The sequence below is a fragment of the Mixophyes fleayi genome, chromosome 4 (genome assembly GCF_038048845.1).
Source record: "Mixophyes fleayi isolate aMixFle1 chromosome 4, aMixFle1.hap1, whole genome shotgun sequence".
NCBI lineage: Eukaryota > Metazoa > Chordata > Amphibia > Anura > Limnodynastidae > Mixophyes > Mixophyes fleayi.
In genome coordinates, this window is record NC_134405.1 from 205,857,098 (window position 1) to 205,882,474 (window position 25,377).

Genomic DNA, 25,377 nt, shown 5'->3' on the forward strand with positions numbered 1-25,377 from the left:
AACCCTGTGGCTTTTAAGTTAAGACTTCCTTCTTCACTCAAGATTCCTAATACCTTTCACTGTTCTTTGCTAAAAGCAGTCACATGGTCGCATAAGTTCAGACGACATCAATTGCACAGACCTCGTCCTGTCTCAGTCAGAGGGCACCAGGAGTTCAGTGTTGAAAGAATTCTAGACTACAAAAAGGTGCAAAGCCAGATCCACTTTTTGGTCCACTGGAAGGGCTACGGCCCGGAGGAACGGTCTTGGGTGCCGCGGAAACATCTCCATGCTGACCAGCTCATTAAAGACTTCTTCAAAAAGTATCCTGGGAAACCTGGAAGTCGGGGTGCCTTGACCCCTCCTCAAGGGGGGGGGGTACTGTTATGAGCCATGGCTCCCCGAAGGGCCGCCGCAACTCACTTCCGGCGGTCCTAGGCGTCCCGCCGTCACTTCCGCCTCCTGCGTCCCGGTTGCCAAGGCAACAGCCGGGCCGCTCTGACTCGCCTGCCACAACGCCCGGCCGGCTGTCATACAGCCGGGCACAGGCACGCAGGAGGAAATTATGAATTACAGCTGCAGCTGCCAGGGACTCTGGAGGACGGTAGGCGGTATGCTTCTATACTTCTCTCTCTATTTTGTATTACAGTGCTTTTAGGAACTATTATTCTGTCAGGGATTGGCTACATGTATGGGAGGAGATTCTGCACGTTGCCTGATTGGTTCCTCTCACTATTTAAGGCAAGTGAGGACATAGCCTCATTGCCAGTTATAGCTTCCTGTGTAGCTAGGCTCCTGTTCCTGTTTCCCTGCTCCTGTTCTGTATTCTAGTTTGGATTTCCCGTGTATGACCCCTGGCTTGTTTCTGGACCTCATTGTATTGCCTGTGACCCCTGACCTCGGCTCATTATCTGGTATCGCTGCCTGCTGCCGGCCCTTGACCTTTTGCTTGGATCTCACATTGCCGTGTCTACTTCGCTACCTCAGGGTTCTCCCCAGTCAGTGCACACTACACGACCCTCCGTTGTCTGCAGCCAAGTCTGTCCCCACCACTAGGGGCTCCAGCGAACACCAGACTTCGGAGTAGTCCTTACACTTGCTCCCCGGGCTAAAGTTTGCTGGCCCTCTCCTGCTGGTGATGTGTGAAGGATTGAAAACAGCCAAACCTTGGTTTGGTCAAAACCACTATAAAAGGAAAAACAGGTTTCTTTACACCTGCTTTTGATTGGCCTGATAGCTTAAATAGCATGTTTGAGCTCTCAAGCCATTCAGAACATAAGAGGAGGCATCATTTACATATAAATAATGGCGGCAATCATTTTTTATTGATTAAGGGGCAAAACCAATTTTTAATTACCTTAATGAGCAAATTTTATTTGTCATTATATTAGGGTGGCAATATTATTGTATCTTTATATTAAGGGGGCACTATGGAATGCCACATGAGTGCACCATAAATAATTATATCCCCCATTACCAATCAAATAGTATTGCCCAGTTAATATAATTATATATTCATATTTCCCCATAATATAATACAATAATACTGTTCCCTTAATATAATGAATAATTTTATTATATTTATTTATGAAATAAATTTGCCCCCATAATTTATGTCATATGCTTCCTCTTATGTTCTGAATGACATTATATCTCCAGCAGCATGCAATTTAAGCAGTCTCGCCTGTCACAGCCACCTTTTTTTTCTGATGGTTTCTCCCGGCGGTTTGTCAAACAGCAGTTTAGTAAATTTGGCTGTTTGTATTTTGATCATGTTGAACATCAGGATGCCGATCTGTAAAGTGGTGGTTTTCAGCCTCTTAGCTGGCAGTTTGGCCTTTAGTAAATCCGATGGTTTTAAAACGCAGAAGACTGGTAATTTCAACAAACCGCCCTTTAGTAAATCTAGCCCCAAAAGTGTAATTGTGATGTTATTGTGTGCGACTTGCCAGGGCTTATAACTTTAATGGCCATTCCAGCATGCTTTCCAGGAATATCACATTTATTCGGACAGTACAAATTGGGTTGATTTAATCATTCTTGATTCCCATTTCTAGATGGCATGATAAAATGGTGGGACCTGGACACTGGAGCTCTAGCTCAGTCAGCAGCTGAACACTCAGGAATGGTCACTAACATCTTGTACTGGTCAGACACAAAGCTAATTTTCTCATCTTCAAATGATGGTACTCTGATTGTTTGGACCTCTGGAGCCGTCGTGTTAGATAAGATCAAGGTGAGTATGAACATTTCCCCTTAATATCATTATTATTTTTCAGGTCTAATGTGCATGCATTTAGGGCCACCAAGAGAAATTTCAGTCCCAGGTACAGCAACTACTTTGGCCCCCTTTCATAGCCAGCAAAGGGGCCAGGTTGGTGGCTCCTCCCTCTAAACAGACAGGTAACCCCCCAGAAACCACCCCTTCAGCGCTCCTGCATGCATTTACAAATGTGCTTACACAGTAATTTGAGAACATTTCTCTTCCTTTCATAATATATACACATGACAATGTTCCTCAAAAAATTTCACAGTTGAAAAAAGTTTTAATGAAAACGCCAAACGGATATTCAGTCCCAAACAAATAAGTCCATTAAAAGTAGAGATGGGCGGGTCCGATTCCCAGAGAACCGAACCCACCCGAACTTTGGGTATCCGAGTACCGAGCTGAGTAGCTCGGTACTCTCCCGCCCGCTCCGAATCCAAATCGAAGCCGAACGTCATCGTGACGTCGTCAGATCTCGGGACCCGGTTCTCGCGATACTTCAAGATTATAAATACACGCCTCCACAGCAATCCATTGCGATTTGAGAGAGGGAGAGAGCAGGGTGTAGTCACAGGCTGATTAGAGCAGGGACAGATAATCCAATATTCTTTTTCCAATTGTTGTAGCAAAAATCACTAGAGAAGAGAGGAGGATAGAGGTTTTTTTTCTTTTCAATATTTGGCACTCCCCAGTGCTTTTGGGGTGTCCCCCCTAATTGTGCATAAATATTTCTGGCTGTCAAAATTACTATCTGTCAGCAGTATCTACCAACTAATTTTTAGCACTCCCCAGCGCTTTTGGGGTGTCCCCCATAATTGTGCATAAATATTTCTGGCTGTCAATATTACTATGTGTCAGCAGTATCTTACCAAATAATTTTTAGCACTCCCCAGTGCTTTTGGGGTGTCCCCCCTAATTGTGCATAAATATTTCTGGCTGTTAAAATTACTATCTGTCAGCAGTATCTACCAACTAATTTTTAGCACTCCCCAGTGCTTTTGGGGTGTCCCCCCTAATTGTGCATAAATATTTCTGGCCGTCAAAATTACTATCTGTCAGCAGTAACTACCAAATCATTTTTAGCACTTCCAAGTGCTTTTGGGATGTCCCCCATTCTTTTGCATTAATATTTCTGGCTGTCAAAAGTCATATTTGTCAGCAGTATCTAAAACAATTTGTAGCACTACAAGTGCTTTGGGCTCAGAATGGATTCAAAGCAGTCCACATATGAGCAGAATGAGCAACTGGGTTCTGTCACCAGTCCTGATGGTAGTGTTCCCAGTTCGTCATCTGGGCAAGGCGATGTCAAACTACACAGTGTTTTAAAATCAGTCCAAAAAACACACACCAAAAAAAATTTACTTTGTTGAAGCGAAAAAGAAGTGTAACTGAGGAAAAGTTAACTGGCGATAAAAAAAAAATTGCCAACATGCCATTCTACACACGCAGTGGCAAAGAGAGAATGAGGCCTTCGTCTTTCTCTATTAGTGGCAGATCCAAAAATGTTACCGAGCCTACAAGTGGTGCACAGCTACTGTTACGCGTCAAAGCCGAGCTGCAAGATAACAGTAAGGCATTAGAGGATAATGTTTGCTCTGAATCAGAAATGACACCAATCCCTGTGGAGAGTCCATCCAACAGTGGGATGTCTAATCGTGAGCATTCTGTTAGTGTACCCATAAAGAAGGGCCCTTTCAGCAGTTCTGCTGATGTGTGCCTGAACAGCCCGAGTGTAGTCGGTGATACACCAAGTGAGGATGACACTTTGTCTTTAGAAGAGGATGTGGGGGAGATTTGGGTATCCGATGATGAGGATGCGGTTGATTGTGTAAGTCCTGCAGCAGTGTGGCACCAGTGGGAGCAGTTCTGGCACGTGAGGTTCTGGCACCAATATGCACTTTCCAAACACAAGCAGTGATGACGAAGGGGGCAGAGCACAACAGATTTGAAAGATTTTTTTTAAAAATGTGGGACCTTGACCATAACTCCAACCAATCCTACTATTAACAGGCAAAGGATGGTGGAGGGCCTATCAGGGATTAAACTGTATTTTTACTAATTTACAGCCATAAGGTTTGGGTGTAGTATACACCCAAAGACGAGTGCTCAATTGCTAAGAGTCATTGATGAAGAGGAAGACAAGCAGGCTTGTCTATAGAATTTGCAAGACCAAGTAATTTCAATTCCAAAAGTGGTGCACAACTACTGTTACGTGTGAAAGCCGAGCTACAAGAAAAAACTAAGGCCAATCCCTGTGAAGAGTCCATCCAACAGTGGTATGTCTAATCGTGAGCATTCTGATAATGTACCCATAAAGAAGGCCCCTTTCAGCAGTTCTGCTGATGTGTACCTGAACAGCCCGAGTGTAGCCGGTGATACACAAATTGAGGATGCCACTTTGGAATTAGAAGAGGATGAGGGGGAGATTTGTGTAGGTGACGAGGGCGCTAATGATGATGTGGATGATTAGGATGCAGACAGATACCAAACTGCCTTTGTCCATTTCTTTTAATATTCTAATTCTACAGTCTATGCAGGCTGCTTCTTTTCTATTTTAATACAAGTGGATGGGGAAGGGGGGGGGGGGGTCTGATGCAGACAGATACCAAACTGCCTTGGTCCATTTATTTTTACATTGCTCAGTCTATCCTGGCTGCTTTTTTTTCTATTTTACTCCTAGTGGAGAGGGGATCTGATGCAGACAGATACCAAACTACCTTGGTCCATTTATTTTTATATTGTTCAGTCCATCCAGGCTGCTTTTTTACTATTCAACTACAAGTGGAGGACGGGGGGGGGGGGGGGCTATAGAGACAGATACCAAACTGCCTTTGTCCATTTCTTTACATATTTAACTATACGTGTAGGGTGTAATATACATCCAAAGGCGATGGCTGCATTGCCAATATGCATAGATGGAGAGGAACACAATCTGGTTTGTGTGTAGAATTAATGAAGGCCTACCTACCAGGAATTAAACTGTTTTTTGGATAATTTATTAGCTTTACAATTACATTACTTATCCAAGAAACGGGTGGAGCACTAAATTTGGTTATTTTAGGCCCAAAAACATTGATTTTCCAACAAAATAGCAAAACAAAAACAAATAAAACCAAAACCAAAACACGCAATGGCGGTTTTGCAAAACCAAAACACGACGGTAATCCAGATCCAAAACCGAATACAAAACCAAAACACGGGGGTCAGTGACCATCTCTAATTAAAAGGTGTAATTGCTGATTGTTGTTTCACGTCAGTGTTTGGTTTTATCCAAAAACAGGTCCCATGAACATACAGAACATAAAACATGAACAGAAAAAAAGTGAAATATAATGTAGTATTAAAGTAAAAATTATTTAAATATTTATACCAAATATGTAGATTAAAAAATAAAAAATAAAATGCATATAGTATAAATTGAAAAATGATATAGAAAAGTGTCCAATCTCCGAAGCACCCCTTTGTGCGTGTGGAAGTAAAAGAGGAACATCAATCACCACATACGGCACAAATCCTTTCCCTGAAGGGATCCTCTTGTGAGTCTGCTTACTTCCATTTGGAATTTTTCTACTTATATACTACACTATGGGGTAAATGTATCAAGCTGAGAGTTTTCCGGCGGGTTTGAAAAACCAATCAGATTCTAGCTATCATTTATTTAGTACATTCTACAAAATGATAGCTAGAATCTGATTGGTTGCTATAGGCAACATCTCCACTTTTCAAACTCACCTGAAAACTCTCAGCTTGATACATTTAGCCCTATGTTTCCTCTCCTCTTTTTGGATGATGCAATACATTGATGTGGAAGAACAATCAGCAATTACACCTTTTAATAAACTTATTTATTTGGGACTGGGGGGTATATTTACTAAACTGCGGGTTTGAAAAAGTGGAGATGTTGCCTATAGCAACCAATCAGATTCTAGCTGTCATTTTTTTAGTACATTCTACAAAATGACAGCTAGAACCTGATTGTTTGCTATAGGCAACATCTCCACTTTTTCAAATCCGCAGTTGGGTAAATATACCACTGAACATTTGTTTTTCGTGTTTTCTTTGAAATTTAGTTTTAATCCCAATTGTTATATTTTTGGAGGAATATTGTCACTTGTGTATATTGTGTAGTGCCAATTAATGTAAATTCACTGCTGAGTGTATTCATGCTATTCTGTGGGGTAATGTGAAAACTCTGATTTTCATTTTAGGCTGCTACACCTTTTTTTTTTTTTGAGTGCTCCAAATTGTATAATTTTCTTCTTTTTCTCTTCCTTCTGATAAGTAAGCTGAAGGGTAACTAAAATTGTAGGATTCAATGTGTTAAGGAGGTAAATTAAGAGCTGCATTTATTTTTCTCTGAATAATTTCAATCCAACTTAATATTCTTTGTAATATATTCATCATTATTGTTCCACTTATTACACTTCTGTTTTGTTAGTGATGAGCTGGGGAAGCATCAATGACTCTCATCGGGTCTGAGTCATTAAGGAGAGCAAGGCAAAAAAAGGAGTAAGTTTGATCCTGGACAAACCATGCTACAATGCAAGGGATGCAAAAAAACTTGATAGGTTTATTTTTACACTGAAATTTAAAGTTGATCTAGGACATGTCCTACCCAAACTATAAATCTGTCCCTATATTTAAAATTTTCCTCCCCCTCCAATGCAACATGGTTTTGCCAAGGTGCAAAGTTACAACTTTTTTATTTGCTTTGCTCTCATTAATGACTCAGGCCCGGTGTCTTTTCAGGGATAGGCAAGGGGGGGTATGGGAGTGATTGCAATTAACCTGTACTTAGAATTGTTCTTCCTTGTACTTCATACTCATTATATGACGATTATTTCTGCCACTTGTTCCTGTTCTTATGCTAATGAGTAAAAACTGGGCCTGGTTTATTTAACGCCACAATAAAACATTGCTTTTTATAATGACTATAAGGAATTTGCTGGTGTATAAATGTTGATGATGACGATGACTATAAAACCAAGTATATTCTTCAGTGAGCATGTCAAAAGTGACAATTTTAAAGAATAAAAATTACACTATATTTTATATAAAAAAAACTTTTAACAGAATATGGTATAAATATAGTTGTTCCATCAAATACATTTTAACATTCCTCTACTTTCATATACTATATATCTTTATTCAATCATGTGTATTACCCCTACTGTAAAAGAAAACTATTTTTGACACAAATTCTCTCTCAGATTAGCGTTCCATTTCTCTATGCCCATGCACCTTCAATCTTATTGAGAGACTTGCCGATACTTTACTCACATAATTCCTTTCTCTCACAACCTATTGCACCCTTCTTGGTCAGATTTATGCTCCCAACAATCCACAGATAATGCACTGACTACGAAGGTCAATTATTTGATCACATCTAAATCTAAAGGCCACTACTCAATTATAATTCTCCTGAACTTAAACCTGTCTGCTGCATTTAACACCATTGACCACTCACGTTTCAGAAAATACTGCCTTGTCTAGGTCATAAGCTGCTTCTCATTCCCCTTTTCAAAGTACTCCTTCAGAGTCCATTTCTAGGCCCTCAGCTCTTTTCTATCTATACCAATGCTCTTATCTATCCTATCCAGATCTTTCACCATCTATGTTTGCCAACATTACTGAATATTGCTTTTGTCTTACTGTCAGCTTGATATAGATGCACCCCAGGCATAATATTGCTTTGGAAGGCACACACCAATGCAAAAAATCTACAGACTGGCACATAAAGTGCAATTTGCTATCCCTGGTTGATTGTGCTGAGATGCCAGCCCAGTGGGAACCATAATCCCCAGCAAGTACTGTCCCTCCCCTGGCTCGGATTCTTATACCTTCCCCAGTTCACTCTGCATATAGGTGGGTGTTAGCACCTGGGATGAAAGGTCACTGATCCTGTTTATCCAGCTATTCCCATGACTCCTCCACACCTAACCCCTTGGTGTTCCGCTGAGTAGTTTGGCTCGACTAAGTTGGACACCTTATCATAGGACAATGGGTACAAAACCTGGAATCAAATGGTCATGCTTATCTGTTCACAGGAAGGGGCATTGATCCCCTAACGCCTTATGGTATACCTTTGTGATCTAGCCCAGGACAAAGGAAGGCTGCCTTCGTGGCTCTGTTTCAATCTACCAATGCCCACTGAGGGAGAAGAGACAAGTGATTCTAGTTCTATTTGGCATATCGGTACAGGGATACCACATAACTCTGGGAAGGAGTACACACTATACCAAAGCACTGTTACACGTGGCTGGGATGATTCTTATATGTATTATGGAACAATGGCATAATTACCTAACAAGACATATGCACAGCGGCAATACATGGGCATTTAAGAATCACAGATAGTATGCCCAGCTACAGACGAGAGGAGTTACCAGACAGGCTTAATATTTGTTAAATAACTGTATTGAGTAATTTAAATACAGATATTGAAACAAGTACCTACACATATAACATCTTTCACATGTCATATTCTCTTATTTAATAAGAATATTAACAATTTTCTAACTAACTGTCTTTGGTGGGATGACAAATTTGCAATGTACCAATTTATCCTGTCATACTGTGTCACATAATTTCCACAAATAGTTCAGAATTTTATGCCCAAATATTTAGAGAGTGGTTCACTCAATGATCCTATAGCTGAAACAACTGGGCATCCTAGTTTCTTTATGTTTTTATGCAACTTAGAGATATAATACCACAACTGGGAGCCACGGGTACCAACACAATCATTATATCATACTCTATAATACTCAACGCTATCCCATCCTTTACTAGATTTTTTACATTACACATGTTTTGCCATAGAGGTCAGTGATTCTTAGGAACACCTAATTTCCAAAATTAATGTACATGAAGGGAAATTTAAACACACTTGTGTAAATGGACCTTAAGGTAGTTTTCTAAGCTATAGAAATAACATGCTTAATACGTTTCTATCCTTCAGTTGGGAAATCCTATCTTCAGCATTGCAATAAATTTCCGACGCCATCTGTTGGTGTGTGGATTCAAGAAGCACATATCTGTCTACCCTCTCGATGAGCAGAAAACCTGTGGACATGTGATCAACCTGAACAAGAGCTTTTCTGACCACCAACATACTGACATTGTATCATGTGTTATGTCCTTAGACAGCCAGATCTATACAGTTGGGTTTGTAACAAATATACTTGTAGAAAAATCTTTAAAGGACACCTGTCACCTACTCCCAGAGGATACAGTCATTTGGTTGGCCGATCCGTTGAAAACCCAGCCTATCAATTCACTAAGAAATTGTGACACCACTAAGGCATGAGACACAAATTGAAAGGCACAAAATGGCTGCCTCCACTGTAAGGCAACCAGTCAAACATTATTCCCAGCAAATTAAATTATTAATAATGTAGCTTAACAAACCTTTTCTTAATAAGTGTGCTTTCACACACACATATACATCACACACACTGCGGGTTATTCACGAACATTGCTCAAATGGTAAATGTGCAGTAACCAATAACCAATTAGCCCTTCTCTGTCTAGTGTAGTGAAAACTAATGTCTGGTTGGTTGCTATGGTTTACTGCAATTAGAAATAGTTTGAAATGTTACATTTAACATGACAAATAAAATGGAACTTGTGCTGCCTTTCCTTTCTACTTTGATACAATGCTAGGGAACATATCTCTTTTTAAACTCCTAAGTTGCCTTCTCAGTCCCCCATCCCCATTTCTACATAGTAAATATGCAGCATTGGCAATAAGTGCCTATTTGTAAGATGTGCCTACAATATTGCAATCATCACATGCATGCTGTTATTGTCATGCAGTAAATTGCAACCAGTGAAACAATATAGTAATTTCCTATACCAATTAAATTTCCTGAACTTCACTTAATTTAAAATGTCTTAATAACACTCATTGTTTAGCTAGAAAATTCACTGAATCAGCATTTTTCCGAAAAAAATGCAACCCGTAAATGTTACAGATCCAAATCAATGTAATGTAAGTTCACAGGTAGGTTTGCTGGTTCTTTGACTTTGAAGATGATGTTTTCTCTCTTATTCAGATATGACAGAAAGTTTTTGATATTTGACACCTATCAGACACCGGAAAAGATTTGCCTTAGAGCTGTGCACTGTAACTCACATGCCCACGATGCAGGGATCACCCACCTCCTCCTTGTCCGTGAGCGTGAGAGCACAAGGTAAGAGCACCATGGGGGGAAAGGTCATTTTGACTTTTAAACAAACTTAGAACAAGATAGCACAGTACATTTATTTGCACAAGTGTCAGTGTACAATGTAATTTATATAATCATTTTCTAATCACTCATTGTGCAATCATTATATTAGACGAAAACTTTCAGCGTGATGTTTATGGAAATAATCTTTTATTATATATTTAAAAGCTCCTTTGGTTTCGTCTATGGTTTCATAAGTGAAACCACTGATATTCTTCTCTGATGCAACCTCAATTCAAACTGCATCACCAATAGAATGCTGCATGCAGTGTGCTACACGTTGCTGGATTTTAGAGTGCATCCAGTCCTTCTGTTGGACAGCACTTCAGGTTTGCTCTATCTATAGAAATAGACACTGAATAAAAAAAAACCAGAACACAAATGGCCTTTTTTGGTAGCAATTGGAATACATATATTTTATTTTGTTTTGTTTATGTAAGGAAAGAGCAGCAAAATAGGAAAAGCATGCACTCAACTGTAATGTTATTTTTACATTCAAAGCATGCTACCCCACAAACATCTCTGTGATTTGAAATTATGTATATTTTATGACAGGCCTGGTGTAGTTATATAGAACCACACCTTAGTTATATAGAACCACACCTCATTTGTTTTATTACAGGTACATGTGTGCATTTTGATGCAAGTTTTGACGTAGGTGTCAGAGATATGGAAGTTGATATTAGATCATGTAAGCACTATGTGGAAAGCTATCTGGGTTTTACTGGACGCCGGACCTCTGCCTCCAACAAGAATATCCAGTGATTATGTAATCGGATAATTATTTAGTGCTGATGTGCAGCTCTTGTCACATACAGTACTCTATGTAGAACACTGTTTCCTGGAAATATAACAGCTTCTGAAAGTCCGGTTCCACAGCATGTATATAAGGACGTGGGTAGGTTCCTAAGGACAGCAAGAAAACATGTGTAACTCTTATATGAAAGTGACTTTCATACATCCAACTTGCTATTGTTAAATCCAAAATATATTACCAGCGGAACACAAACAGAGGACACTTTCTTTACTTCATTCACGGCCGGAGAGATGATAGATACACGCACAGGTAGGGTGTAGTATATGCTCTGAGTTTATCAAACAAATCATCATCTATATATAATGTTTCAGTCACATAGACATTTAAGCACTGCGCAAGTGTGAATCACAAAATGCAGCATCAGCAGATATTATAAAGAACAAAGAAAGATATACGTGTCCTGGGAAACTAAACATAACTGTTGTCGTAGTTGCACTTCTGGCATGTCCTTGAAATTTGCTAATTCATTTCTTACTATATTCTGAAATATTCTTAAGTCTCCATATATCACTGATTAACCACATGGGCAGGTGTAGTGTTGAGTGCTAATTTATAAACAACCTACTCTTTGCTTTCATGTCTGAAGGTATTCTGTCTACTTTATATCTCCCTGATATTTCCCTGATCTGTTTCACCCACTCTCTGGTGCTGGAGAACACTTTGGGCCTTATTCATTAAGGGACGCATACTGAGTGTAATATACTTTTGTTTTAATGCAGGTAAATCAGATATGTGTACGCCCGAATTTAGCAAGGAGCGGGTATAAAGATACAAGTGGTGATGAGTACGAGTATAGGTCTGCTCTAGTAGACAAGAAACTGCAGGATGCGTCCAATACCTATGTGGAATATAAACTCACAAAAGAACGCATGCAAATTGCATTTTTGGTGAATAAAATTCTGTTTTACATCTGAGAATGTGTACAAACCACTAGTTTTGAAATTAGTGCTTTGTGCACTTGCCCAGAAGTAAAAAAGTGTATTATACACCAAGAACACAATTTGCATTCAACTTAACTTAAGTCCCTGAATGAGTAAGAGAATGCAATGGCATAAATATTGCATTGGAAAAGTCTTCAAGGTTGGAATGGGAGGTGACAATAAAGGAAGATAAAAGACAAAGGTCGTTTTAGGGAGATACAGTACATGGAAACAAATAAGAAAGATAGGCAGTTGTAGCATTATTAAGAACTGCAGGTGATAACTGGAATTTTAAATTTATTTCCTCTGAACATATGCAGCCAAAGTAATGAATTTCAAATAGTTACAGCATTGATAAAACAAATAAACAACCCATTAGTTTAGCAGCTACAATAAGGATGAAATGGAGCAGTGCCCCATTAGAGATGGGTACACTGCTTATTAAATGGTTGCAATAATCAAGTTGGGAGATGTTAAAGGGTAATAATATGTAAATATGTCCCTCTTCTATGCTCCAGAAGTTAGCCATGTTTATTTTAATTTGGAACCATTTCAATATTTACAAATGAGGCATTTTTTGTACTGTAACTTTACTCTTTTCCTCCAAACATCATCATATCTAAATGAAAGTACTTTTAAACTCAGAAATACAGAATAATAATAATAACAATAATAATAATGTTGTTGTCTAGCAATATGTTTAGTTATTTGTCGGAATACTCAAATCTCAGATGACAACCTCTGTTTTTGTAAATCAATCCAGGATTTTGACAGGATCCTTTGATCGAACGGTTGGTGTTTGGTCACAGGATGGTCAGCTAATCCAGAGGCTCCGGCAATTCACGGGTGAAATCACTGGGATGTGTTATGTGGCTTCGGTGAAAACAGTGTGGATTACCAGTGGTAACAGTTATCCACTAGTTCTGGACCCACGATCTGGGGATGTTGTAAGTGAGTTTCTTTTTTCATATTTGCCAAATATTGGCATAAAAAAAAGGATTTAAACCATTTACACTAAGTCCTCAATAAATACCAGTAAATGTGATCAGATTTTGTCAGTGTAGTAAGACTTCAAGAAGAACACCACTTAAATGTTCTTTAATAAAACAATCCCCTCATACATCTAGCATAACTGTGGGGTTGGCCGTTATTCGACAGTTCTCCAGTAATCAAAAACTTGAGTAATATTGAATCTATGGAAAACTCTGATTGGAAGGATTCGGTGCCATTCTTCTTTCACCAATACTGACCAAGGGAAGGATGAGTACTAATGGGAGGGAGAAGGTTGGTTTAAAGTTTCTAACACATTAAAAGTAAACTTATTATTAAATAATACAGAGATTGTCTACACAGTAAATACATTTATCTGTCTAACATCTGAATGTATGTGTTTGGTACAGTGCTAAGGTATAGGTCATTAGGTCTGTTTGTTTATACCCAGTCTTGTTTTATTTCTGTGTTAGATCTAATTTGTAATGCCCCATAGAGTATGCTGGCGCTATATAAATGTTAGTAAATAAATAAATTATGTATCCACTTGTTTTTCTTCTCTTAGATTTCTGATTTTGTGGATACTTTCCAAAGCCAAGAGGACAGTCCGCAAATTAAACAGCTAATATGTCTTCCTGAAACAAGTCATGTGATTGGTGAGCTATTTAAATAACCAAAGCTGACATAAGTAAATGAATAAAACCCTGCCTCATGCCTCTTTCGGTCCAAGCAAGATCTCTCTCCTTCTCAAGGCAGGCTCTTTTAAAAATTGCTAGGGCCATTTTCAGTACCCCTTCCCTGTGAGCTTTCCATTTGGATGTCATGGCTCTCCTCTTTGAGCTTCCCGAACTGCTAGAGGTATTGTCATGACACTCCTCATGAGCTAGCAATCTCACATATAAATAGGCTAGAACTTTTAAATATGTTTTTTCCCTCAAATCTTTTCATTATTTTTTTGATCATTTAGGGGATATGAATACAAATATAGGTGTGGGATATCAGTTTATATGCTACTTACTAACGTTTTCCATGTGTATCCATAACATGTGAAATCTTTTTAAGCATTACATGTGCTTGATAGTGAAGAACAAAGGATATAGGAATCAGCAGAGAGGCACGTGAGAGAAGAGGCTTGACTGTGTATCATAATTCATTTTAGTGTTACTGACAGGAAGCTTAGACATGTTTGAGCAGCCTAAGATGGCACAATGTCTTAGCATCTTTCTTAACAACAAAAAAAAAAATAAAGTAGAAAGCTGGACATTAAAATGCTTTTTTCCATTATTGAGGGTCCACCAAGAACAATCAGACGATAGTGTGGAAGTACCATAAGATGGGTTGTGTTACTGTATTGCACACAAAGCACCCAGTGGAGTGTCTCTCATACAGTAAGTGGACATTAGTTCCATTCCAGCTTATTTGAAGCAGGCTTAGACAACCTGTGGCTCCGGATCTGCTGTGGAACTACAAGTTTCAGCATGCCTGTGCTCTGACTTGTATTTCCACAACAGCAAGTGTGCCATAGGTTGCCAACCTGTGATCAAAACATTCAAGTGTCTCTCATTTTGTTCTTTATACATTCTATGCACATTATATTTCAGCTGGAAAAAAATTATTCTTACTATTCACTGGTGACAGCAGTGGCACAGTAGAAAAGTGGAAAAGAAATGATTTGTCCCCCTTTACTTACAGGTACATTTCTGGTCAATATATATTCTGTAATAATATATATATATATATATATATATATATACATATTAATTTATATGCAGCCTCACACTTAAATACTTTAAAAACATTTTAATGAAAAAAAAACATTGTCTTGTCAGATGTATAATACCATTAGCTGCATGTTTGACTGTCCATTGTTGTTTTACGTTGCTTGTATACCTAATCTAAGAAACGTATTTTAGAAAATGTGGCAGTCATCCCTGTCAGCAATATTTAAATGACCATATGCATAGTAGACAGATAGGGATGCTATAAAAATGTATTAATAATAATAATAATAATAATAATAATGACATCTGAAGCCATAAACTAAACAACCTTAAACTCAGGTGATAGGGTTAATGATTAGTGCTTACCCATTCAGGGTTAAGTCCACTGCAGATCCCAGCCAATAGGATGTCCATGGGAGTGTCCATAAGGATAGTATATAGCTCCTCTCAAGGCATGCTGGATCCTCTTTCTCTGCTGGAAATCCCCCCCCCCCTCCCGTCAATTTTACAATGCATATATGTTATCTTTAAACAATTTTCTTTCCCTTCAATACAGAACAGGTACAGTTGGCTAAAATGCATTTGTGAGATAGCGACCAGTTCATATGGTGCTATCGCTGATTGTCCGCAGGTCATTGCCCTCTTTGTAGTACTTCTTGGTCCCTTTGTGAGGGGGGTCCCTTGACTTGTCTTGTGCGGGCACGTCATTGTGAGTCCAGAGGAGGCGTAGTCACTCTGATGCCAGATTTAGCACTGGCCAATCGTAAAGGACTTTGGTCCTGGGACCAATGGTTAGTGCCGGATGGCCATACACTGTTTGGTTATTGCTATTGGTTGTGCCGTTTCACAATTTGCCTTCTTCTTTACCATTTATCTTTAATAAACTGTGACCTATTAATTTGCCAACAAACTCTTTTATTATTATTATTATTATTATTAATTTTTATTTATAGGGCGCCACAAAGTATCCTTATTATAATATCTATATATACACACTCTTGTGTGTTGTCTTTATTTTAGTATTTAACATTTAGGACTTTAGGTGTATTTGTGGGTTTATAGCATTGAAAGTGACACATCTTCAATCTTTTCTTGCAGTTTATTAGTTCATATAGCTATTTAGCAAAGACTGGTGCTGCATAAATGTTCTGTATTATGTACTGTATGTGTGATTGATGTTTTAGTTGATGCATAATAGATAGAACACTTATAGTTCCTGAACAACTTGATATTTGTGTGTGATTTTAATTCTAACATTGCAATTGTACTTTTAAAGCAAAGAGTCCTACAACATGGAGGACACCAGGCCGGAGAGGAGAGGATTGCGCTGCCTGCAGCAGACACAAATGACAGACCATACCAGTAAGAGACCCCAATCAAGGCTTCAACGACCCAGAACAGCTGGGGTTTTGAGAAAGGGAATAATACTCAATAATCAAAGAACAAGTAGCACCAGGACAAAGTGCTGTGGCTATACAAAGTAAGAATAAGATCTCAGTTGTCTAAGGGTGTATACCACAGGGGAAAGCATCAGTTACATCTCAAAACAAATGTATAGGCTGTGAACTAGCTCAGTGCACAACTTAACTTTGAGCTATGGTTATGTATTAACACACATTTACTATTCATGCTTGATAATCATTGTTACAATCTGCTGGCATCCATTGACAATGGGGGTCATTTAGATTCCCATGATCTAAAGTGAGTAACGTGTGTGAAAGTGAATGTTTAGATGTGTTCCTTATTTAACAGGAGTCCACAGAGCCTATTTAGCCACAGAAAATAGCCATCTTTTACACCGAGCAAGAGGTTGTGATCATCTGGCCTCAGTCATCACTTTCAGTGGGATGCTTCTTTGCATTGTGTATTTCATAGCAGAAGTACATTAATATGGACATATAGATCAGTGTCCATAAAAAAACAAAAACCTACATTAATTTGTTGCACTTGCTGCCAGTAACTTATTTATAAGCAGAATTTAGGAGAAACAAGCGAAAAGTTCAAACTAATGTAAGCAATAATGCCAATGTGGTAGTAGGCAACATATTGAAGTGACTATTTTACTTTTATCAACATGGGCATTTATCAAAATTAACATTAGTGTGTGTGTGTGTGTGTGTGTGTTTGTGGTGTGTTTGTGTATTATCTGTACAGCGCTATGGAATTGGTGGCACCATATAAATAAATGGTGATGATGTTTGCAGGCTATAATTTAAGCTCATAGGAAAACAAGTATAATTATGTGTTAAAACTGGGCTGCAATACCACTTTGTTCAGTTTGTAAATTACTTCCACACTCACAGGAAACACATAGCAGCAGTCATTTTGCTTGACTGTAATACATAGTCTAGGTGAGCGTAAAGAGAAATAGTCTCTATTAATGCTGTATGGTTTGACACCATTGCTTTTAGTATACGCTATTATATACTATTTTATGAGTAATGAGATACACAAAGTTTTAGAGCAGGCAAAATGGCAGCTTCAGTTCAGTAATGAAGATTATTAATTATTAAATAATGAAGTATTGGGAGGTCTATTAATGGGTGAAAAGCCCTAGATGAAAGAAATTCTCAACGGATTTAGGGGTTCTAACTATTTACCCAGACTGTTGTTGGCAGTAGTAGTAGTAGTATATATATATATATATATATATATATATATGCGTGTGTATATAAAAATATAAAAGCCTGATTATAATATCTATATATACACACGCACATATATATATATATATATATATATATATATATATATATATAATCAGGCTTTTGTTTAAATTCAAAGTAAAAATACCATCTATCAATAATAGCATTGTTGTCCTTTCTCTCTGCTATGTTCATAAATTAATGTGTAAAATTGATTAGAATAGATTTATACAGAAAGATCAGCGCTGGCCTGTAAATATAATGCATGAAAGTCAGCTGCCCCAATATACAAGTTATAGCATTTCATGTCATGCCAACATGGGGGTAAATGTATCAAGCTGAGAGTTTTCCGGGTTTGAAAAGTGGAGATGTTGCCTATAGCAACCAATCAGATTCTAGCTGTCATTTTGAAGAATGTACTAAATAAATGATAGCAAGAGTCTGGGTTTTCAAACCCGCCAGAAAACTCTCAGCTTGATACATTTACCCCATGGTCTTTTTATGCAAGATAATATAAAGGATTGAAATACATTACAAAGGAGAGTTATAGTTCAGATTTAGACAACATATGGACATATTGTTTTGATAAGAATTACTTGAATACGTGCAGTACATATGATGGCATATGAAACGATCCCCTCCCAGGGAAATATCTAAGATGTCATATATGGGAATTTATTAAATAAAATATAGTGTCTAGAGTGTACATCTACCTGATGGCTGAATAGCGGCTCATTAATATGTATCAGGTCGCTGTTCACAGATGAAATGGATCTCCTGGTCATGGCCGCAGAGAGTGGGGATATTTACCTGTGGGAGTTTGATGACGTCTCAGGTGGATTTCCTGAAGATAGTGCAGCTCTGGATGATATACAGCACCTTATTGAGGTATATTTAATCACAAAAATTGCATGTTTTCAGAAAATAGATTAGATAAAAATTAAAACTGCAACCTATAAACTACAATTGCCTAGTACTTGAAAGTTCCGCTTTTGCAGAATATCGCATTTACTAATTTAAGTAATAATTTACAGATTATTTTGAGATCAGCAGAATGTTGTCATGTTACTTTAGTTGCTGAACATCTGCATTTCTTAATGGAACTCTGTTCCCACATAAAGTTTCTTGTGATGACTCTATTCTAGGTTATTTCCTTCAATGTAATGCATCACAAATTAACTATTAAGTAGAAGAAGTCCACAAGGGGTATTACAGAAATTACCAGTACAAATTAAATATAAACACTTTGGGCTTCATTTAAGAAGTACAAAAACACCAAGGCTGCAGCACAAAACTCTCTTTTGAGGTACCAAGCACCTCAATTTGCACAAATACATCTAGATTTCCTCCAAAGGGCATAGGCTTACAGAGCAAAACGGTGCTTTTTGCAGAGGGGCAGAAGTTTATACCAACCAATGGGATGCGTTGAATGGAGGACATTCCTTGTAAAGTACAGAGGCTGTGCACCGTACCCCTATCTTTACGTATATGTGCAAAACCAAGATTTGCGGAGTGAGATTTTATTTAAATGAGATAAAGAGTTTGTCTTGATTTTTACAGGTGTGGCCAAAAATATTGGCACCCTTGTAGGTGTTTTTTTTTTTAACAATTCTCCATTTCTTCCAGAGAATTGTTGAAATTAAAATATATTTTAGTATCCACATATGTATTTCTTTGCTTTGAAGTGTAGTAAAACACAAAAATAAAAAATTAAGCTTATTCCACACAGAAATCCTTAAATGGACCAGATACAATTATTGGCACCCTTTAGATGTAGTTATTATTATTAACATTTATTGATATAGTGCCAGCATATTCCAGATAGCTTTATAATTGAGAACACAGTAACAAATGAAACTGGGTCTTACAGACAGAGGTAAGGGAGCCTTGCTTCAAGCATACAATCTATAGGACAATAGGAGTTTTATACATGAGGTTAAGTGCTACATATTGCATATTGGACCAGCCAGATTGCAAAGGTTAAAAGTGCTTAGTGGACTATATGTTCCAGTCACACATCTATGTTGGTCAGGGGCTCAGAAGTCATAAGATTGTTTGAAGGTTTTTATAGAAGGAACACATGTAAGTCTTGTGTAAAATGTGTAGCGGCCTGGTACTAGTAGAATAGCCTAGGGAGGTTAAGAGCATACTTGCCAACTCTCCCGGATTGTCCGGGAGACTCCCGCATTTTGCGAGAGTCTCCCGGACGAGTGTGGCAATCTCCCTGATAGGAAGGGGGAAAAATTTAGTTTAAACGCCGCGATTCACCCGGAATCGCGGCATTTAGCCCCGCCCCCACTGTAAAGTGCCGCGATTTGCGTCATTCCGTCGCGGGGGCGGGGCCAAAATGACGCGATTTCGCAGCCCCGCCCCCTGCACGCCCACGTCCCAGCCGGCATCTCCCGGAAAAAGAAAAAAAAATGTTGGCAAGTATGGTTAAGAGTTTGATTGAGTATTTGATAAGCTTGCCTGAAGAGGTGGGTTTTCAGAGAACAGGTTTGGCGGCTACAGGAAAGTCTTGTTGTGTGAGAGAGGACATACCACAGAGCCTGACAAAAAGTCATGTAACCGGGAATGGGAACAGCTAACGATTGTGGATGAGAGACATAAATAATGAGCAGAATGATGGTGTTACATTAGGAGATATCCTGATACATGTGAAGAGGTGTATGTTGGTGCAATTTTGTTGGTGGCCTTGTATGTTAGTAGAAGTATGGTATATTGGATTTTGTAAAAACAGGCAACCAATGTAGAGACTGATAGAGCGGAGCAGCAGTGGAGCAAAATATTTTGCAAAATAAATTGTAGGGGCAAGAGTCTGGTTCTGGGAAGATTATTAATTCTAAGGTGGGAATAATTTTTCTTAATGTAATTTCTTTCAGTTTTCTGATTTAAAAAGATAAACAGTATTACATTCAGAATCAAAAACAAAGGTTCTGTAATATTAACAGAGAAAGAATGGACACCAGATACTGTTGTCAATTTCAATTTATGTTTAGAGGAAATTGTAAGGTATTTAAAAAAATTGCAATGGTGCATATATTTTTGCCAACAACTGTACAGCTCTATACTTCTAATAGGACAAAAATTGTGTCATCCAGTACACTAAAGCGCTATATGTCCTAAGGTATCTCACACTCTCATTTACTTTAAGCCATAACTGAGGCTAAATCATGTATAATTTTAGGGAAAACAGTAACAGTCTGATTCATCAAGGGACGTAAACGACGATTTTGTGTGTATCATCCGCAAAATCACCCTGTGCATGACCAGAACTGGCTCATACGCCACAGAACGAACCCCATTCATTTCATCTTCGTGCGCACAGAGTAATACTACAGCCTAGTTTTAAGAAAGGAACAGGGAGGGGAAGGAGCATTTGGCCGTGGTCAGTGTACAGTAAGGATGGGCCAATCACGAGTCTCACAGCTACATCTGATTCAAGCCCTGGGCATCTCAAAGTTACTTGTTTTTCAGCTGTTTCTCTTGCTCCAGCTACAGGGTTAGTCTGAGTGCCGCCTACTAATGATGACGGCAGTGTATGCATGCTATAACAGATGTATGCAATCAGTAGCAACTGTAAAAATGTAGTTTATATGCAATAGACATTAATAACATTCTTATAAATGTATTTTATGGAAAATAAAATAATTTTTAAAATATATGTATATTTTTAATGTTTTGTAATTAATGTCTATATTATTACCTGGTGACATTAATTCAATATTTTATTTTATTTTCTGTGTGTTCTTTTGTCCTGTGTAGTAGACCACAGATCTTCAGATCCGCTCCTTGTTGAATTCAGGCATACGCAGACCTGAATTATGTGCATTTTGAAACAAATGTACATTGCGCTCAGTTCGCCTGAGTCATTAAGGAAAGTAAGGCAAATATAGGAGTAAATGTTCTCCGGGACAAACCATGTTACAATTCAAGGGGTGCAAATCACTTTATTATTTTGCACATAAGTTAAATACTGGCTGTTTTGTCATCTAGCACACAAATATTTTATAGCTGTATTTTTACACTGAAATTTAAAGTTGATCTATGACATGCCCTATCCAAACTATAAATCTGTTCCCACATTTTAAATTTACCTTCCCCTCTGATGCAACATGGTTTTGCCCAGGTGCAAAGTTACTCCTGTTTTATGCTTTTCTCTCCTTAATGCCTTGGGCCCAGTATGTGTGCCTTGATGAAGCAGCTCCTAAAAGTTTCAATTAATGAAAAGGGTGGTTCTTAAGTGGTAGGAAGTTATGACATTTGCACTTTTGCACAGTGTGATACTTGAGATTGTTTGTCTCCTGTTAACCTAAGCTACCCAGATATTTTTCTGTTCATGTCTGCTGCTTTAGTTAGTTGTATGTGCCTGCTTGCCTGTCTGCTATTCCTGTACTAAATAATATCGTGCAAGTGTCTTATGATGAAACAGCACAGCCATCTATTATTGAGGGATACCTATCTTCCAGTTTCCTGGTGAGTTTGTGGTTGTGCTTTTACACTAATGGTTTATTTTTTTTTTATGTGCGCAGGAATATAATAGTTTGTTGCCTGGAGCTTCAGTTGCAGACAGTCTACTAAAAGCACAAAATACAAAGGGGACATTAAACAAGCATCTAGCAGGTGAGAACAACATGTTACTGAACATTTGGTACAAAAAGAAATAAGATGATGTCACCTATAATAACCAGATATCAGCTTTTGTAAGCATAGTGTAGGCACACTAATAAATCATAATAATCATAATCATAATTACTACCAGTGCCAGATTAACATATTGGTCTTTCTGGGCTATAGCCCAGGGGCCTTGGGCAGCCAGGGGGCCCTAACAAAGATTTTTACTTAAAGCCAGCGATTTTGTTCAATTCATTCAAGTTAAGCAGGAGCAGCTAACAGCAAATCTGATGCTGTTAGCTGCCCTGCTGTCAGTGTGGACGCGATGCGCAGCATGTTGCTTAGTGGAGAGGTATCGTGAGACTATGACATAGACACTGTGTACCGCGCATGCACTGACAGCAGAGCAAGAAGAAAGAAATGCTGCCTGGAGCCTGAAGGCTACAGCGAAGAGGACAAGGTAAGTGCTGTTTTTCTATGTATGTGGGGAGCGGAGGTGATACACTGGGGCTGGGGGAAGAGATCATGACTGGGGGTGGGGAGGTGAATTGGATGCAGGGGGGATGGGGCCCTTTACAAATTACTGGGGGCCTCACAGTACCCTTAGCCCTGGGGCCTACATTGGCTTAATCCCGCCCTGCTTGTTACTATGAGTTACAGCACATGCTTGATTTTAAATATATGCATATTGCATGTTTACTTTTTAACTTAAAGTATTATTCAGGAAGTCCAACCAGACATTCTTGGCCTGATTCATTAAGGAAAGTTAGAGAAAAAATGAGTACGTTTTCAACAGGACATAACCATACAAAGGGTGCAAAATAGTTTATTATTTTGATAATAAGATAAGACAAATTCTGGCCGTTTCTTTCATGTAGCACACAGACTTGATAGCATTATATGTATACTGAAATGTAAAGTTGATCTAGAACATGCCTTACCCCAACTATAAATCTGTCCCCACATTTTAAATTTACCTCCCTCTCCAATGCAACATGACTTTGCCAAGGGGCAAAGTTACTAATTTTTATGGCTTTACTTTCCTTAATGAATCAGGCCCTTTGTGAATAACTTGATCTCCCTCAAGCTAGAAGCCAAAAGCAGGCCATACATGCTGCAGTATTGCATTTAATACAGGACAATCGCAACATGAATGACCCAAAAAAGATCCAGATGCAGGAGAATGATCCTAGTGAAATAAAAAGGATCATTATAGGGCATGTTTTTAAATGCAGTTGGAAGATTACAGCAAAATATCACTATCAGCCCCTGCATGCTAACATTTTCCAAGGGCACAATGAGATCAGAATGGCTGAATTTGGTCTACGTTGGCCATCTACATGTGTGACCAAATTAAACATTACCCCTGTCACCTGGAACTCACGCAGAATGTGTTTGGGCAGCTTAAGCTGCAAATAATGTGTATTTTTATTTTGCTTTGGTCTTTATGAAACACCGATAACATGTAAGAGCCGCAGATTGTTTTAGGTATCATGGGAAGTATAAAACATTGAGCAGTAAAGTGAATTTGCATGTAAAATTGGGTGCATATTTCATAGTGCTGCCACTTTTTCAGTGTGAGGTTTTAGTTACATATTTTATCAAGCTCTCCACCAGTGTAATTATTTTAAAGACTGCTAGGTAAGCTATGAACAGCCACACATGCACAGATCTGATTACGAAGATATATAATCACCGTTAAGGTTGTTTATAAAGTCGCTTGCGTAGTCCTCCTAATTTCCTTTGCTCACAATCTCTGATTAATGTGTGTACTTTAAATCTGGTCATTTTAGAAAACAACCGTTACTTTATGCTTGGAATCTTATTAGGAATAGAAGGTTTGGCAAGGTCTGGCCTGCCAGACTGAAATAGTGTTGAGATTTTGAGAGTTACATGTGAGTCTATTTTGGTGGTTGATGCGATGGAAAAACAAATGTACAGAAAAACGATTTTAACTCTGTGTGTGGCTAGTTTCAGTGGTCCAGTCAGCACCATTTAACATCAAGTGTGCCGTCTACTAAAAACAACTATGTGAATTTGAAAAAGGGCACATATAAAATGCACATATTGCTGGCAGGTTTAGTTTACTGCTGCGTGTCTGCATAGTAAGGGTAATGTGATGAGCCATTAAAATTTTGTATTTTTAAGCACAGTATTTTATAACTAAAGCACTGATACATAGTAATGGTGGGAGAATCAGAACTAGCCATTGGTGACTCTATTTATTAATATGTATATGTATCTGTGCTTTAGCAATTAAGTGCTGTGATATAGATACTAGAGATGGGCGGGCTCGGTTCCCCCGAGATCCGAATCCTACCGAATTTAGCGTATTCGAGCAGGCTCGGTACTCTCCCGCCTGTTCGGTTTTGAAATCGAGGCAAAACGTCATTGTGAAATATTCGTTTTTCTGAGCTCGGATCTCGCGAGATTTGAAAAGCATAAATACCGGCCTCCACAGCAATCCATCGCCATTGGACAGGGAGAGAGCAGGGTTAGGTCACACTGGCTATATCAGCGCAGGGACAGTGATTGATTGTATTCAATACCATTGAAAGCTTAATACCAGTTGTTACAGCAGTAAGAGGAGAAGAGAGGAGGGTTTTTGTTCAGTTTCTGGCACTCAAAGTGCTGTTGCGGTGTTCCCCCATCCTTTTGCAGAAATTTATCTGGCTGTGAAAAAAGTAGTATTTAGCAGCACTGTACAAACAATACATTTAGCACTTCCATTTGATTTTGGGGTGTCCCCCATTCTTTTGCAGAAATGTATCTGGCTGTGAAAAAAGTACTATTTTTCAGTAGTGTAAAAAAAATATATTTAGCACTTCCATTTGCTTTTGGGGTGTCCCCCATTCTTTTGCAGAAATTTATCTGGCTGTGCAAAAAGTCCTATTTTGCAGCAGTGTCAAAAACAATTTGTAGCACTACAAGTGCTCTGGGCTCAGAATGGATTCAAAGCAGTCCACATATGAGCAAAATGAGCAACCCGGTTCTGTCACCAGTCCTGATGCTAGTGTTCCCAGTACGTCATCTGGGAAAGGCGATGTCAAACTACACCGTCTTTTGAAATCAGCCCAAAAAACACACACCAAAAAAAAATGTACCCTGTTAAAGCGAAAAAGAAGTGTAACTGAGGAAAAGTTAACTGCCGATAAAAAAAAAATTGCCAACATGCCATTCTACTCACGTAGTGG

General features: G+C 38.6%; 1 protein-coding gene across 2 annotated transcripts in view; it reads left to right on the forward strand.

The window, feature by feature from the left end:
• LOC142152492 (uncharacterized) overlaps nt 1-25,377 on the forward strand; it is a 44,512-nt gene that overhangs the window by 10,631 nt on the left and 8,504 nt on the right. For both annotated transcript variants that reach the window (XM_075209182.1, XM_075209183.1), the window contains exons 3-12: nt 2,037-2,215; nt 9,207-9,412; nt 10,303-10,440; nt 12,977-13,160; nt 13,769-13,859; nt 14,493-14,591; nt 14,805-14,895; nt 16,201-16,404; nt 18,319-18,457; nt 22,102-22,192. In XM_075209182.1, coding sequence (XP_075065283.1) covers nt 2,037-2,215; nt 9,207-9,412; nt 10,303-10,440; nt 12,977-13,160; nt 13,769-13,859; nt 14,493-14,591; nt 14,805-14,895; nt 16,201-16,404; nt 18,319-18,457; nt 22,102-22,192 — 1,422 coding nt within the window. The remainder of the gene's footprint in view (nt 1-2,036; nt 2,216-9,206; nt 9,413-10,302; nt 10,441-12,976; nt 13,161-13,768; nt 13,860-14,492; nt 14,592-14,804; nt 14,896-16,200; nt 16,405-18,318; nt 18,458-22,101; nt 22,193-25,377) is intronic.